This window comes from Haplochromis burtoni, unplaced genomic scaffold (assembly GCF_018398535.1).
Source record: "Haplochromis burtoni strain Fernald_Lab_line unplaced genomic scaffold, NCSU_Asbu1 Contig_265, whole genome shotgun sequence".
NCBI classification, from domain to species: domain Eukaryota; kingdom Metazoa; phylum Chordata; class Actinopteri; order Cichliformes; family Cichlidae; genus Haplochromis; species Haplochromis burtoni.
Window position 1 is genome coordinate 739,684 of NW_024582626.1, and position 14,538 is coordinate 754,221.

The 14,538-nt window shown below is 42.9% G+C and overlaps 1 protein-coding gene across 1 annotated transcript; it reads right to left on the minus strand.

Annotated features, from left to right (window-relative positions):
• Positions 1-9,327: 9,327 nt before the first annotated feature.
• Positions 9,328-13,990, minus strand: wrap53 (WD repeat containing, antisense to TP53). Its single transcript, XM_005939195.2, has 4 exons — positions 12,828-13,990; positions 11,537-11,640; positions 11,254-11,397; positions 9,328-10,475 (listed from the first exon to the last, which is right to left on the minus strand). Exons 1-4 carry the CDS (start codon positions 13,062-13,064, stop codon positions 10,250-10,252), a joined length of 711 nt encoding a protein of 236 aa, XP_005939257.2. The 5' UTR covers positions 13,065-13,990; the 3' UTR covers positions 9,328-10,249.
• Positions 13,991-14,538: the final 548 nt, after the last annotated feature.

Below are 14,538 nucleotides of genomic sequence, written 5' to 3' on the forward strand. Positions count from 1 at the left end.
GGGGGGGGATGTGTGGAGGATGAGGAGATGATGAAGTGAAGGGTAGGGACAGTAGAAGCGCACGTGCTCAGTTGATATGTATGAGGGCTTACATATCCGTGAGAAAAATATCAATGCAGAGCCTCTCGTCTCTGCTTGTCAGCGACTGTAGAATACGATGATATGACACATCTTTACTCTGCATTAATCTTCCTAGCAATTTCAGATGGATATCCATGCGTGTGTGCCTCCACATCTGGAGTGAATAGAAGGAGATCAGGCTCTGGAGTGAAATGAAACCTCTGGTGCTGTGCTTTTCCCCCAGCTTCAGAGCATGTGCAGGAGTGCAGGTGCCAATTATTTTCACATCTAATGTAAACCAGAGAACAAGGACACGTCAATCACAGCTGCAGCCTTTTGGAATGGAAATGGGATGTATTCATAGGAACACCGCTATTTTGGCGGCTGATGAAATGTGGGTTGGTTGGGATTTATAAAAATATCCCAGTGGATTCAAGTTTTGTAAGGAAAACCTCAAGTCCTCTGAACTTCAGACTGGTCCGTCCATAATGAGCAGAAATTGTGGCGATGTGAAAATGGAAAACTATTACTGACTGTGAACAATAAGGTGTTTCAATTTTTGAGTCATGCTCATGAAAACATTTATTACTCTGGAATGTCACTCATATCCTAACCAGTGTTAACAGAAGAAGCCATTGATGATTTGCAGGCAGGCAGCCAGGCACTAACAACACATTGACGAACAAGGTGTGCTGCCATGTGAGCTCTTTTGTGAGTCTACAGTCTAATGCTAATCAAGCAAGAATTGCTGGGCCTAAAAACAATAAATGGAGCAAATTTGGAAGTGTCCAAAATTGCAGCTCCACTAATGGCCACTTGTGGTTGGCTCCAAAAGTGAGTCAGTCCCCATAGACACCCACCTTAAAATGTCCAACGTTAGAAGAAAAATAAACCTCTTTAGAGCCTTTTACTAAAAGTCTTTCTGAAATGAAATGAGCAGTACTACATTTATCACATATTTGGTACAATAGTTGAAAAAGATCCCGAGCCAGCCTTCCTGATCGCATTACTCAGTCTGTTGGTGTTACCAGCTTCAATTCTGCTCCCTCAGCACACAAAGTACAGTGTACTTTCCACATTTTAGTGATAGAAAATCTCCATCATTTTGCATCACATATTGATGGATCTCAGCTTCTTTTGTAAATGAAACCTGCTCGCTTCCTTTTTGTTCGCCTCTCTGTTGGTTTGCTGGTTCAGCTTGTTGTTGATGTGGATTCCCAGGATAAACTCGCCCTTCCTGAAGTTAGTCACCATTTCTTTGATCTTATTTATTTACAAGTACATGAATCCTCCCAGACCACTCCACAAAATCATCCATGAATACTCTGTACTCCTCCTCATGCCCATTATTTAAACATCCAACCACTGCAGGATCATCAGATTGTTTTTGTAGGTGGCATGAGTTATACTGAGGTTTGCAGGCTGAACAGCAATGGTGACAGCACAGTTGTCTGTGGAGCTCTTTACTACACACCAAATCAAACAGAGCACTGTCCAGGCTCACATACTGTAACCTGTGTCAGTTAGTAAGTCATCCAGTGATTATGATTTTGGTTAGAGCTAATTCTTCCTTTCATAACAACTATATGAGGTGCTAAAGTTTTTTTAGAAATCACTATTTAAGGTTTAAAGCTATATACAATAGCGCTGTGGCTCATTAACGATAAAGTGGATACCAATACAGGGCGCTAGCTGTTTGCTAGCACTCACCTTTGCTAACATTAGTCAATAAACTGTCTTTGTCTTTTAGTGCATTTGTTATCAATTTATCTATCAGGTAATATGTAATATGTAAATACTTGAAATTCAAGTATTTTTTACCAAATGTGAGCACTAATTGGCAGGAATCTCTGTCAGTACATGCTATAGATGCACCTTGCTAACCAAGCTCGCTAGCTTAGCTCTTGGCTTAGCACTCCTTCTCTTCCAGAATGTTCAAATCTAATGTGGTAACATGACCATTATAATCTGTATAGTAATATTTATTAATATTAGTGCCTGTGGTACTTCTTCATTATGTATTTTGTTGTGAGTCAAATAAAATTCAGTCGTGGAAAAATGGTGGCCATTAAGTTGTGCACAGAAAGTGACATGTGAAGCAATGAAAACAGAGAACGTAACATCATATTTGCATGTGGGGATGATGAAATTAATACATATGAAAATAAAAAGAACTGGAATTTGTAATAAATGTTTTTTACAGACATAGAGATGTTATTAATACATATATACATACATATGCTAAGATTTTGGGGCATATTAGCATGCCAGTATTTGCTAAACTGCCCTAAACTGTAAAGGTTAGAATGATACTAAATTTTACCACCCTTTACCACCCTGCTCTGTTTCCATCTAGTACTCAGCTTTATCTAAGGTTTAAAGCTATGTCTTGCCCTCCATGTCATACCTGGTATTTCAGGACCAATTTGATAACTGGTTAGCTAAATATTTGCAGTCAGTAGCCATTTCTTCACCTTTCTAGTTGCACGAAAAGACCGTATTTACTGTCAGCACAGCCAAGTCGGTGAAGAATCAATTTAGCAAGGTTCAAAAACGCATTGTCACCTTACTTTTTGGTGGTACATCCCAGCTACAAATCTTTTGCCATTGCTCACATTAAATGGGGTTAATATATATTTGAATACTTTGCACTTACATTTGTTACAAAGCCTGAACTGTAGACTGTACCAAACAATGTGGGGGCTGTTGAAGTGCTGCGGATAATCTATTAACTCGAAGAAAACTCGATGGAACAACAGCATGCGGCTGCTGTGTCAGAGCAGGGTCAGAGTGAAGCCCTGTGCTAAGCGCCTGCCAAATACATTCAAAGTGTCTGAGAGATAAAGGAGGCGTCCCTTTGACATTTTAAGAAATGCCATGTATGACAACCTCTAAAAGCTACAGGAAATCTGTTCCCTCTGCTTCATGTTCTTAAAAAGCTCTTTTCCTTTTAAAGGCAGCATGAGAGTGACAAACCAGAGAGCAGTCTAGACATTTTAGCATCTCCAGCTTCAGAGACGTGTATGCTCCTCTTTTTTTCCTCCATGCTAATTCAACCGGGGGTCACACGGCTGAGTGTTTGCTTGAGTGCCTCACTGTGGGATTAGGAGATTCAACAGGCAGACAGCCATTTGAATAATTGTTTTCAAATGTCTTTCTTAATATCGAGATCCCATTACTTACTATTCGCCACACTCCCTAGCGATGAGCGCCGGAGCTTTGTGTGCATGTATGTGTGCGTGTGTCTAATGGAAGGCACTTATGCGAGGCCATGGAGACTCGCTCAGGATGCCACATAAATGGAGGCTCAGAACACAGAAACACAGAACACTTGATGTGGATTGGCTCATTAGCTGCACAAGTGGAAAGACTACACTGACTGCAGCCACCTTGGGATGAAGATAACGGCTTTGCTGTCAACTGCGGGACAGCGCTGAGGTTTGGCCGACACGGCTTCAAGGAGCACAGCAGCATAGATACCATTTGTAGTGACATATATTTAGAATTTAGTCAGTGTTCTGAGTTGCTTCCAGAATATCAGCCCTAATAGAGCACATAAGCCTCCGAAGATTGATTTAATAATGGGACTGCCTCACTGAAAACCACTGCATTTAATATTAAATCAATATGCAATTTGTGGTTTTAGCCCAAGGGCAGAATGTTTTGACCATGAAAATAAAAATGTATTGGCTAATTATTAAACCGACCTGAAAAATAAACAAGGTAGTCAAGAAAAAAAAGATGATAATCCTTAAAAAAACAAAAAAAAATCCATCTGTATTAAATTAATCTCAATTCAATTAGCAAATAACAACATAGTTCACATCAGGGCACTTTACTGAGGTGACGACCTCACATAATCACAGAGAGAAACTCCATGACTGCCTTCGAGGAAGCACTTGGCAACAATGCGGGATGGAAAAATGAAGGAAATTAATCCAATTTGTAGCTAGCCTTGAATATTGTAGAATCACTCCACAGCACAATAGCACTGACTCCGGGGAGGTTCAAGGCCGATGACTGATGGCAAACAGCTGAGCTGTTAGATGATGCACTGTGGTTACCAAGTAATAGTTCATTTCTTATTTTGTGCAGAGCAGCTAGCATACAGCGGCCTGCTGCTAGCAACAAGTTAGATAAGGGTGATAAGAGTGAGCCCAGCATTAAAACTGGAGGCTGAAAAACCTGAATAATGGCCCTGTGCTGGTGTCACCTTGCATAGATGTTGTGCTATGCAGAAAGGGATTGCGGGAATTCCACCTACATAGAGGCTGCAGAGACAAACTTGCATAATGTTGACTAAAACACCAACAGAGCATTGAGTGCAGTGAGGCTGTGCAGGTATGTGACGTGTCGAAAAGCTGACTGTAACAGAAGAGAGAGCCACAGCAGAGTTCATGAGAAGCACAGAGTGACAGAAGCAGAGTTTTAATCGTTTTCAAATCTCAGTTTTTATTCACAGCAAAGACCTTATTTGCATTATTATGACTTCAGAACCTCATACAGTATTTGCTTCACCTTGTTTTTCACACTGCCCCCTGGTGGTAGTACACAGCTTCAACATGAACATGTACAGTTTTTTGCATTTTTGCTCATGTACAGACTTTCACATTTGAGTCATGCTGCATTTCCTCCTTTGAGTTGCTCTACCAGCCCTTTACTGCAACCACCTTCTGCCCTTGCTTATATCTGATTATGGCAAAGGACTTTTCTACTCTATTTGAGCATCCAAAGCGCTTCGTACAAGAACTTTTCTACGCTTAAGTGCTTTCTGTGTAACATTTATACATATTCACAGTCTGATGGATACACCAGAGAGCAACTTGGGGTTCAGCAACTTGTCCAAGGATACTTTGGCTAGAACAGCCAGGGATGAAACCACCAACTATCTGCTCAAAAGCTGTTCTGTTCATCTGGACGTAGCATTTTCAGTGGGAGAGTTGATTGAACAGAATCAACTTTTGGGCATTTACTTACCTGGATGGAGCATGCATCAAGACACCAACTATCTGATTGGTGGATGACCCGCCTCCTGGTCCGTCTCCTAATCAGGTGACGGAATCGCCCACTGAAGAATATCCCATTTATTTCTTATTTTCTTGGCCTATTGCACTTAAAACAACAGTTTGAATTATTTTCAGGCATTATGCTGGCTTTATTCGTCGTGAAATAGCAAGGAAACCTCATGATGCCATGAGACTGGTCATCAGTCAGTAGTCCAGTTAATTCTGAGCCTCTGTAAATGGTGGCCTATGTGTAAGAGTGTCTGTAAAACCCCATGAATTAAAGCCGAAAAGCTACACTTCAGTCACATCTGGATTGTTTGATTTAAACAACATATCTGTGGCGATGTACCGAGGCAAATGTTCTCTTAGTCTAACAATATATAGACCTAACTGTAGGTCTGTCTACAGCTGCTTATGTTAAGATGGGTTACTTGCTCCCTTTTGCATTTAGAAGCCTAATTTTAGCCACTGTTGATATTTAAAATTCAGACACGGCTGGAGATGATTCAATAAAGTTCTGTTTACTGCACATAATGAAAAACTCTCATCTGCTCACAAAAGGTCTCATAGCTCAGGACGGATATAAAGCTCTGGGAAGTGTCCAGATTGACTACAGGCTGATTCGATTTAGCCTTCAGTCGCCGGTGTTATAACCACTTTCTGTCCTGATAGCAAAGAGCAAACACTCAGCTCACAGTCAGTGCAGCAAGTTCAATACGGCTCTCATTTCGGAGATTCAAGTCTTTTGTCAATACTTTGCATCTCCTCCTTTATTTCAAATGACAGCCTCAGCCTCACACACACAGGATAGCAGTGTTTTCTGGAGACGTGCCTCGCCTCTCTTTACAGACACTTTTTTTTCAGCTGTTCTTTACTGCAGGGGTTGCATTGCTCGAACTTTCTCTTTAAATATAAACCCGAAGGCGTTGTGTTGGATCCAAGTCAGGCGACAAACTTGCTCAGGTCATAGTTCTCACTTTTTTCTTCTTTAGAAACTGGTGTGTGATTTTGGCAGCGTGCTTTGGATCGTTTTCACGCAGCAATATCCCTCCTCTGCCAGGCTTCTGGAAACTGCGAGCCATCTTGTTTGCCAGTATTTTGGTTTATCCACAGGCATTCATGGTGCCGTCTATAAATGTCAACCGTCTGCACTCCTACAAGGCCGTATCATCATCACACCCCCACCTCTGTGCAGTCACTGCGGTGGTCCCAGCCAGGCTGTTCCATCTACCCGAATGTAAACATCTGATCCATTTGTCATGTTCTTTAGCAAAGTTTTAGCCTGCAGTTTGGTGCCAAAGATCAATCAGGTCATTTTTTTTCCTTTTTTCAAAGCTTGACATTATGCGATGTCCTTCGCAAATGTCTGAGCTGTCACACAAATTCAGATTTCCATTGATAACCCCGGTGCCAAGTCTGTAGCACTCGCCCATCTGTTTTCAGAGCTAGACTGTTCAAGTAGTGCAGCACTGTCTGTGGCATTTCAAGAGGACAGCCACAGTGGCTCTGATTAGTGGTGCTGTGGCTCGTTCTGTAACTCCTGATTTCTACTGCAAATGTTTCTGGTGATTTCCAGCAGGGCACTGACCTCTCTTAATGCTTTTCCATCCTTCTTAAGTCTCACAATTAGATTTTTTAAAATTCCTCTGGCAGTTCTTTTCAAAGTAGAGGAATAATGCAGACATGCACCGCTTATAGAAAGATCTAGTAGAAGTACTCATGGGCAGGTATTGTGAGGTATTATCTTAATTAATGGCAATTTGAATGGCCAAAAGAAAAAACCCTGCATACTTCAAATCACTAATAAAATCTGATAACAACTTTTGCCCAAACAGGAGGATTTAAAGGTTTTAAAGGACTTTGTTTTCCCCTGAAGATGATGTTTTCCACCATGTTTGCTGCGAGCGAATCCTGCCGTGACTCAGGATCCTCTGTCTCTCTCTCTCAGAGAAATTAGCAAAAGTTCTGGTCACAGGACGGTTTTGCTGTCCACTTTGGTATATGTATGGTCTGTGTTTTTCATTGCATTACATTAACACTGCACACTAACTCCAGGTATATGCTGTGCACCAAAGGTGTAGATTTCAAGGTGGGTGCAGGAGTATCTAAACTCGTGCAATCATTCTCCGCGCCCTCAATAAAATGATGAAAGAGGCAGAGGACATATTTAGGAAGAACTGCTTTAATGATTTTACTCTGAAAGGAATGTCTCGACAGCAGAGGGTCTTTTTAATGCATAAAATATTCATATAAATTACAAAATGTCAGCTGCATAATGCGACTCTCCCATTTCAGCACATCCCAACGGAGTTCTATTGAACTGAGATCTGTGGAGGCGGTCTGAGTGCAGTGAACTCCCTGTGATGTTCCAGAAACCAGATTGAGATGATCTGAGCTTTGTGAAATGATGCATTATCCTATTGGAAGCAGGTATTAGAAGACGGGTACACCGTGGCCATGATCAACAACAATACTCTAAACTTTAAATGATGCCCACTGGGTGCTAAAGGGCCCAAAACGTGCCAGGTAAATATCCCCCATATTATTACACCACCAGCAGCAGCCTGGCGTTTTACTGCAAAACAGGATAAGAGGCATGCTTTCATGGTGTTTACACTAACTCTGAGTGTTGCAGGAGACATTAAGACTCCTGATGTCAGTTTGGAAGATGTGTGAATTGCATCCTCTGTTTCCTGTTCCAGCTGATGGAGGTGGCACCCAGTGTGGTCCTCTGCTGCTGTAGCCCATCAGCTTCACGGCTTGACATTTGCACTCAGAGATGCTCTTATTCATACCTTGGTTATAACAAATAGTTCTTTGAGTTATTGGTGCATTCCAATAAGCTTGGTTTGGTCCATATCCTCTGGATTTTCCAGAGACTGCGCACCCAGAGGACTGCTGCTTATTGGACAGTCTTAAAATACTTGACCTCTGACCCGGAGGTTCAGGCCACGGAGATTTGAACTCATGGTGACGACAATATCATGAGCCTTTTATGGCTAGTTGCTGTGTCCAATCTTTGTTTTTACTCACCCTCTGAAAGATATTAAGGCTTTTAAGGTACGTTTCCTAAAGAAAAACCTAAAATCACATATTGGTGACGTGTGAATGTTGCAGAGAGCTGAACAGAAATCAGAATTCTTGCAAGCGTATTTAGGCAGGTTATGTCCCCATATATCACAACACTAGTTTGATATCCGACAGAATGATAACACTGACTCTCGTGTCTTGATCTGGCAAATAGGAGAATAAATCACGCCTGTGTGTTCACGTGCGATCATGTTACATGAGAAAAGTCGAGAATATTTATATGAAAGCACAACTACATTGTTCTGTGTATATGTCAAACAGTTACCTGCTGGCAGATTTTCATGTTATAGATGTTTCCTCTAAACTCTGATGCAAAAATGACACAAATTGGTGAACAAAAATTCATCCGAGTGCAGGAAATTGTGCCCAGCCCTCAAAATTTCCAAGAGGGACGACCCACAGACCCCAAGCTTAATGTGTCCCCACCCCACCACGTTCCCTCCATGTGTCAGTCATCACCCCACTCACTCTTCACTCCGGTGGGGCTGAGATACGGACGGGTCCAGAGCAGACAAACAGGCAGCAATCGCTACACCACTCGATTATTTATTTCTCTTATTTAAAACCTTTTTTTTTTATGTGCCCCCAATTTTCCGTCTTGTCGTCTTTCTGCCTACTTTCCTCTCCCAAGGCGGAGACGGTCGCTAAGCAACCCGCACAACACAACACTGCAGCTCTCCAACTTGGCTCAGCGCTCGCCGTGCCCCTGTGGTTTCAGACAATCAAATACACGGGTGCGTGCGAGTGTGCGTGCACGTGCTCGCACAGAAAGCGTGTGTGAAAGGTGAAAGCTATGAATAGTTTCCATCTCATAAGCAAAAGCCAACAGTCCCTTTAGCTTTTAAGAGCTGCCTCTTGACTCGAGTGCGGCATCATCTTGCATTCATTGAGGATTTATTGCAGGGCATCCAACTCTGAACCGCCTTCCACTGAAAACGCAAAAATGAGTGAGGCTGCGAATCTGTGGAAACGTGCTTTTAATTCATTTGAATAAAACCAGCAGACAGCTCCCTGTTGTGCACGGAGGCGTCCATCTCCAGACTTATCTTCAAGGCCAACGCGATTCATAACAGAGTACAAATTTGTGTAGAAATAATAGCTACAAAATTATAGCTCCCATTGCTTGGCAACATATCTGAATGAATGAATAAATCAAGCAACCGACACAGGCTTTAAAAAGTGATCGATTTAATCAGTGTAAAGATCCAAGGCTTTGGTTGGAGCACGCTGAGCTTCTCACCAACCTGCAAAGACACTACAGGGAAGCGCACCCCGGTAACAACGCGAGCATTCGACAAACGGCTGCAAGTATTAATGCAATTAATCAAACACAATGTCTTCTGAGCTGCTAGCACCACTCGCACGGTACAAAAGCACCACAACCAGTAGGAGGAAAACAAAAAGGAAAGAGCACATTTCAAGCAGCAGCTGCTAATTACAAGACTTCCACAGATTGTTTTTGAAGTTACATTCAAAAAAAAGGAGAATCGTCATCACGGCTTTACAAAAATATACATTTGTGGGCATGCACGGAGCAACGCTACCTGTCGCGTCTGGCACTTTAAAAAAGAAGCTAAAACCAGGAGATCCCCGTCACTTTACAAAAGCGAAAACTTGAGAACAAATGGCACTTACTGTAACTATAGCAGTGAAAGATCTCCGGGGAAGCATCGCAGCTACACGCACACGTAAACAAACGCTCCCGCCGACACGGCCGAGGCGCGATCAGCAGACACGCACGGACACAGTGAGAGGATTTCACTTCCACCACATGTATTCTTATTCAGGAAGTAGAGTCTCTACTAAAATGAAATAAAGGTAAATGTTTAAGAAGAGGCTGGTTATATTTGATTGTAATGTCCTAACGTCTCCTTAGAAAACACCTCTTATCTCAGCATTAAGGCTTTAAAGAACCTCTTAACTTTTGGCTTTGACATTAACCTTTTTTTTCCACGTTCTGGTGAAGTTGGCAGTAAACTACAAACAAACAGCCCGCTGACGCTCTATTTGTACAAACCAAAATCAGCTTTACACACAAACATCACATGGCATGTGTAACTCGATTTGTATCAGCTGAGTGCAGTGACAGATATTCAGGCCTCTGCTGCTGTAGTGCTCTGGTCTTGGCTCCCTTCAGCGGCAGGGCTAAGCGGTCCCGCCCACCACAGGGTCAGGACGTTGTCCTGCCGGGTGTCTTGCTGTGACATCACAGCGCCGCTCCCCTCCGTGTCAGAGGCCGAGTCACCCTCGCTGTCGCCGGGCCACGGGAACTGCCGTTGGCCGCTGGATGTTGCCAGCAGCGGCATGAAGGGATGGATACTGTAGAAGAAGAAGAGAAGGACGGAGCAGCAGAGGGGGGCAGAGAGAAGATCCAGGAAGGGACAAATGAAAATAATGGCGTGATAAGCTGTGAAAAAAAAACTGTTTCTGCTAGCGTGACATGACTGGACTTTCAGCTATTGCACACGCAGCATCACGCTTGAAAAAAGAAAATGCACGATTCATTTCACAGAAAACAACTGAATTACCTCAGGCGTTGCCACATTTTATACATAACTGCTGCACATTTACACCATCTGTTTAATTAAAAGTCACCGTTTCATTTTTAGTACATCACTGGCTTCATTCTCTGCAATCACGTATTCACAATCAAAGCTGTTTTTTGTGCCAGAGTATCCAGAATTATTGAGAAGCTGTGGTTTGGTTTTCACTCTCTGCTCTCACAAAGCAGTGACATGCCTGACTAAAGCCAAAGCTGCTCTGTCACTGAATGTTTTGGATCATTTGTTTTGCCTCCTATGATTTTGTGAAAAATGACTGCATGACCCAAACAGCCTGACACAGCAAAACAGCATAACTGAACAACAGCGTAACAGAAGTGAATTAGAAAAAGCTGAAACTTTGTTAATTGCTTTTATTCAGTTTTGTTTCTACCGAACAACAATGCAGCTGATCAAGATTAGCTTCACCTTTGTAAAATAACACTTTTCCTCTCGTGTTAATTATTGAGAATGATCCACCTTCAGTCTAATATTATAAATGTTTTAATTACTGGAATCTAATCTGTCAGTGAGCTGGATTAGATTAGTAATCATACCTGACTCCGTTGGTGCAGTCCCAGTACGCCTGGAACCTAAGCTGAGGCTGCAGTAGTTCTTCATTACCATCAGGAGGCGCTGTGTGGGTGTCCCATACTGACACCACTCCCTCCGTGTCTCCACTCAGCAGGTACCTGCCAGATCTAAACGCACACAAACAGAAACACGAGTGGGAATCGGCTAATACGACGATCCTTGCTGCTATTTAACACAGAAAAACCAGACGAATCACATCAAACTCATACACAACAGGATCACTGATGCAGTTTCCCTGTTACTTACTGATCGAGGTCAAAGTAGATGCGCTGATTAGTGGCCACGTTCCTTTTAAGAGAAAACACAACTCTTCCCGGCTCTCTTAGGTCCCAGCACAGGATTTCTGGATCCTGCACACACAAAAGAATTTCCATGAAATCATTCGTTCCCGAGCCTGGATGCTAACTTTATCCATCACAAACAACTGCCACACAACAAAAGGCAGTCACAATTTATCTTCACAGCCTGTATATAAAATTTGGACATAGCCACACTAAGGTCATTTTGGGGTTTGAAGCTTTAATATTAACATTTTTGCCAGCGTTAATGCTTTAGAGCCAGAAGTCAGCACGAGAGAGACTTCCAAGTTAGCTTACACTAGCTAGCATGGTTAGCAAGCTGCATAGATTTTGTGTGCTACACGCAGTCACTTTCATGCATAACTGTAACAAGCTGATAATTCTTGATTTCACTACTAGAACATGAGCCATAAGCATCTTGAACAGTCTGCACCTCGCGGCGGGACACGCTTGTCAGATAACTTTGGTTAAAAATGTTCCCAAAGGCACAAACTTGGCTAAGTAGTGCAGTTCAGTAGCTGAAATTAGCAGAAGTGAGAACCAGGAATAAAGCAGTCTCTTCCTCAACTTCAGCACTGACTAATGTCCAAGTTTGAAAAACCCAAAGATCATCAATGATGGAGAAGCTCAGGTTGATCATGATCAAATCACAAGTCACTGGGAAAGCAGCAAATATGCCATTTACCAACATCTGTAGTTTTTCAGCCTCAGGTTTTGCCACTTGATAAAGCTTCAAAAAGCCAAACTTTTTGTCCAATTTCTGTTCTGAGGGTTGAAAACTCAAACACACATCTCTTCAGAGGACACAGAGTACTTACAATAATCATAGATAAAACAATAAAACAAGAACTATCAGACTTTTGATTGATAGCTATTACTTTCAATTGGAGCTCTATTAAGTTTAGGACCTACCATTAATCTTCCTTACACACTGCTTTGATATCATTTCTTCAGATTAGAGCGAACCTGTAGCTGAATTAGCTGGCATACAGTTTGCAGCAGGAGAATAATGTTAGATGCTAGCTTAAATATTTCATTTTAAGTTGCTGACACATGCTGAGAGGACTGAGTATCATGTAAAGCTTTACATCATACTTGTGTATTTATATTGTGCAAAGCAACATCAGTTACCTGCTTAACACCCAAACACAACTGATGGTTTGTGTGTGTTCAGCAGCGATTGTTACCTTCGGGTATCTCTCTGCTTGAAGCTGTGTGCGAGTCTGTTCGTGCGTTACCTTGCGGCCGCCGGTGTACAGGTAGTTGCCGTCGGGGGAGAAGAGCAGATGGGTGAGACCTCCGTGGTGACGGGTCGGCAGCAGAGCCAGCAGGGTGCCGTCCTGGCAGGAGTAGAGGCCAGCGCAGCGGGAGTAAGAGCCACAGGCGTAAACAGATTGGCAAGGGCTGAAGCCAAAGCAGGAGATGATGCCACTCTGGCCTTGCTTTTTCACTGTGGTGAGGACAAGAGAGAGCATTTGGCAGCGCTTTCAGCACTTTATAGTTCACAGGACACAATTTGCAGTCTCGTCGACTCAAAGTTGACTTTTTGGCAGTTCAGACATTCCGGAGTCTGTCCATAAAAGCAACAGATTTCTCAGTGATTACACCAGTGAGCCAACGGATTACAATCTCAAGGTGATGATGGTGTGTGTTAGTTAAAGCCTTTGCTGGATCTGCCTCTGCCAATTTAGAAAAAGTCATTCAAGTACATTAAAAAAAAGAGCTTCCAGTGAAATGATGCCATATGAATGTGAGACGGAGGAAAGAAATGCATCACAGTAAACATTGTGTTCTCCTTGGTTTTTGTCAGAAGTACATAATAAAAACGCTCCTTGTCAGTTTGTTCAAGGAGGCTTCAGCCTGTGAGATGTGACAGCCAGCTGTCAAACAGCAACTCGCTGAAAACAAGAAACAACCGACTTCACATTATCCTCCCTCTCACGTCTGTTTACTGTCTAAGGGTTTCAACTTCTCACAATATTTCTTGTGAATCCCAAAACGTTGATTCTGCTCATCTGGACGAAGCGTTTGGTCACTCATGCGAGCGGCTTCTTCAGTCTCAGCTGACTGCACGTTTCCCCAACCTTATAAACCGACCAAGTGTGTGAACTGGGTCTTAATTCCACATACTTCACATACGAGGGTCAGTACTACAGGCAGAAACATGGGTTCCCCAGTTTCACCCATTGTGGCCAATTTGTATATGGAAGAAGTGGAAAACAGGGTTTTGTTATCCTACCCTGGTTCAGGTATGTGGATGACACCTGAGGGAAAAATCAAATCTTAGGACGTACCACAATTCATGGATCACATTAACTCGGTGGACCGACACATCAAATTCACCAGGGAGGATATAAAAAGTGTTAGCCTTCTTAGACTGTGAGATTTCCATCAGTAATGGGGGACATCTAAAAGCTGATGTGTAACGTAAACCTACACATACGGATCAGTATCTAAGGTTTGACTCTCATCATCCACAGGAGCACAAACTGGGTGTCATCAGGACGCTACAACACAGAGCGAACACCATCCCCACTGACACAGCGGCCAGGGAGGCAGAAGAACAGCACATCAAGAAGGCCCTGAGTAAATGTGGTTATCCCAGCTGGACTTTTGTCAAAGCTGGGAAGGCGCCTAAAGAAAGCTCCAGCCGATCCAGGACAGAAGGACAACCGCTGCCCAAGCAAAAACCTGTAGTGCTCCCATGTGTGTCAGGAGTATTGGAGCGGTTGAGACGCATTTTCTCTAAACACTGTGGCTTTCAAACCCCAAAGCACGCTGCACCAAAAATTTGTCATCCCAAGGATCGGGTCCCCCGACACAAACAGAGTAATGTAGTGTACGCTGTTAAGTGCCAGGAGGATTTCTACATCTGGGAAACAAAACAACCCTGGGCTAAGTAGTTAGGTGTTCTGTGTTGTCCTAACTCGTCAGGCCAGAACTCCACAG

What these genes read in the sequence shown, in the direction of transcription:
- wrap53 (XM_005939195.2), bottom strand. Translation starts at nt 13,064, where the DNA reads ATGCTCTCTCTTGTCCTCACCACAGTGAAAAAGCAAGGCCAGAGTGGC. An exon ending in ATCTACTTTGACCTCGATCA is followed by an intron (nt 11,398 to 11,536) that starts GTAAGTAACAGG and finishes GTGTGCGTTTAG; the next exon opens with ATCTGGCAGGTACCTGCTGA. An exon ending in GACTGCACCAACGGAGTCAG is followed by an intron (nt 10,476 to 11,253) that starts GTATGATTACTA and finishes CTTCTTCTACAG; the next exon opens with TATCCATCCCTTCATGCCGC.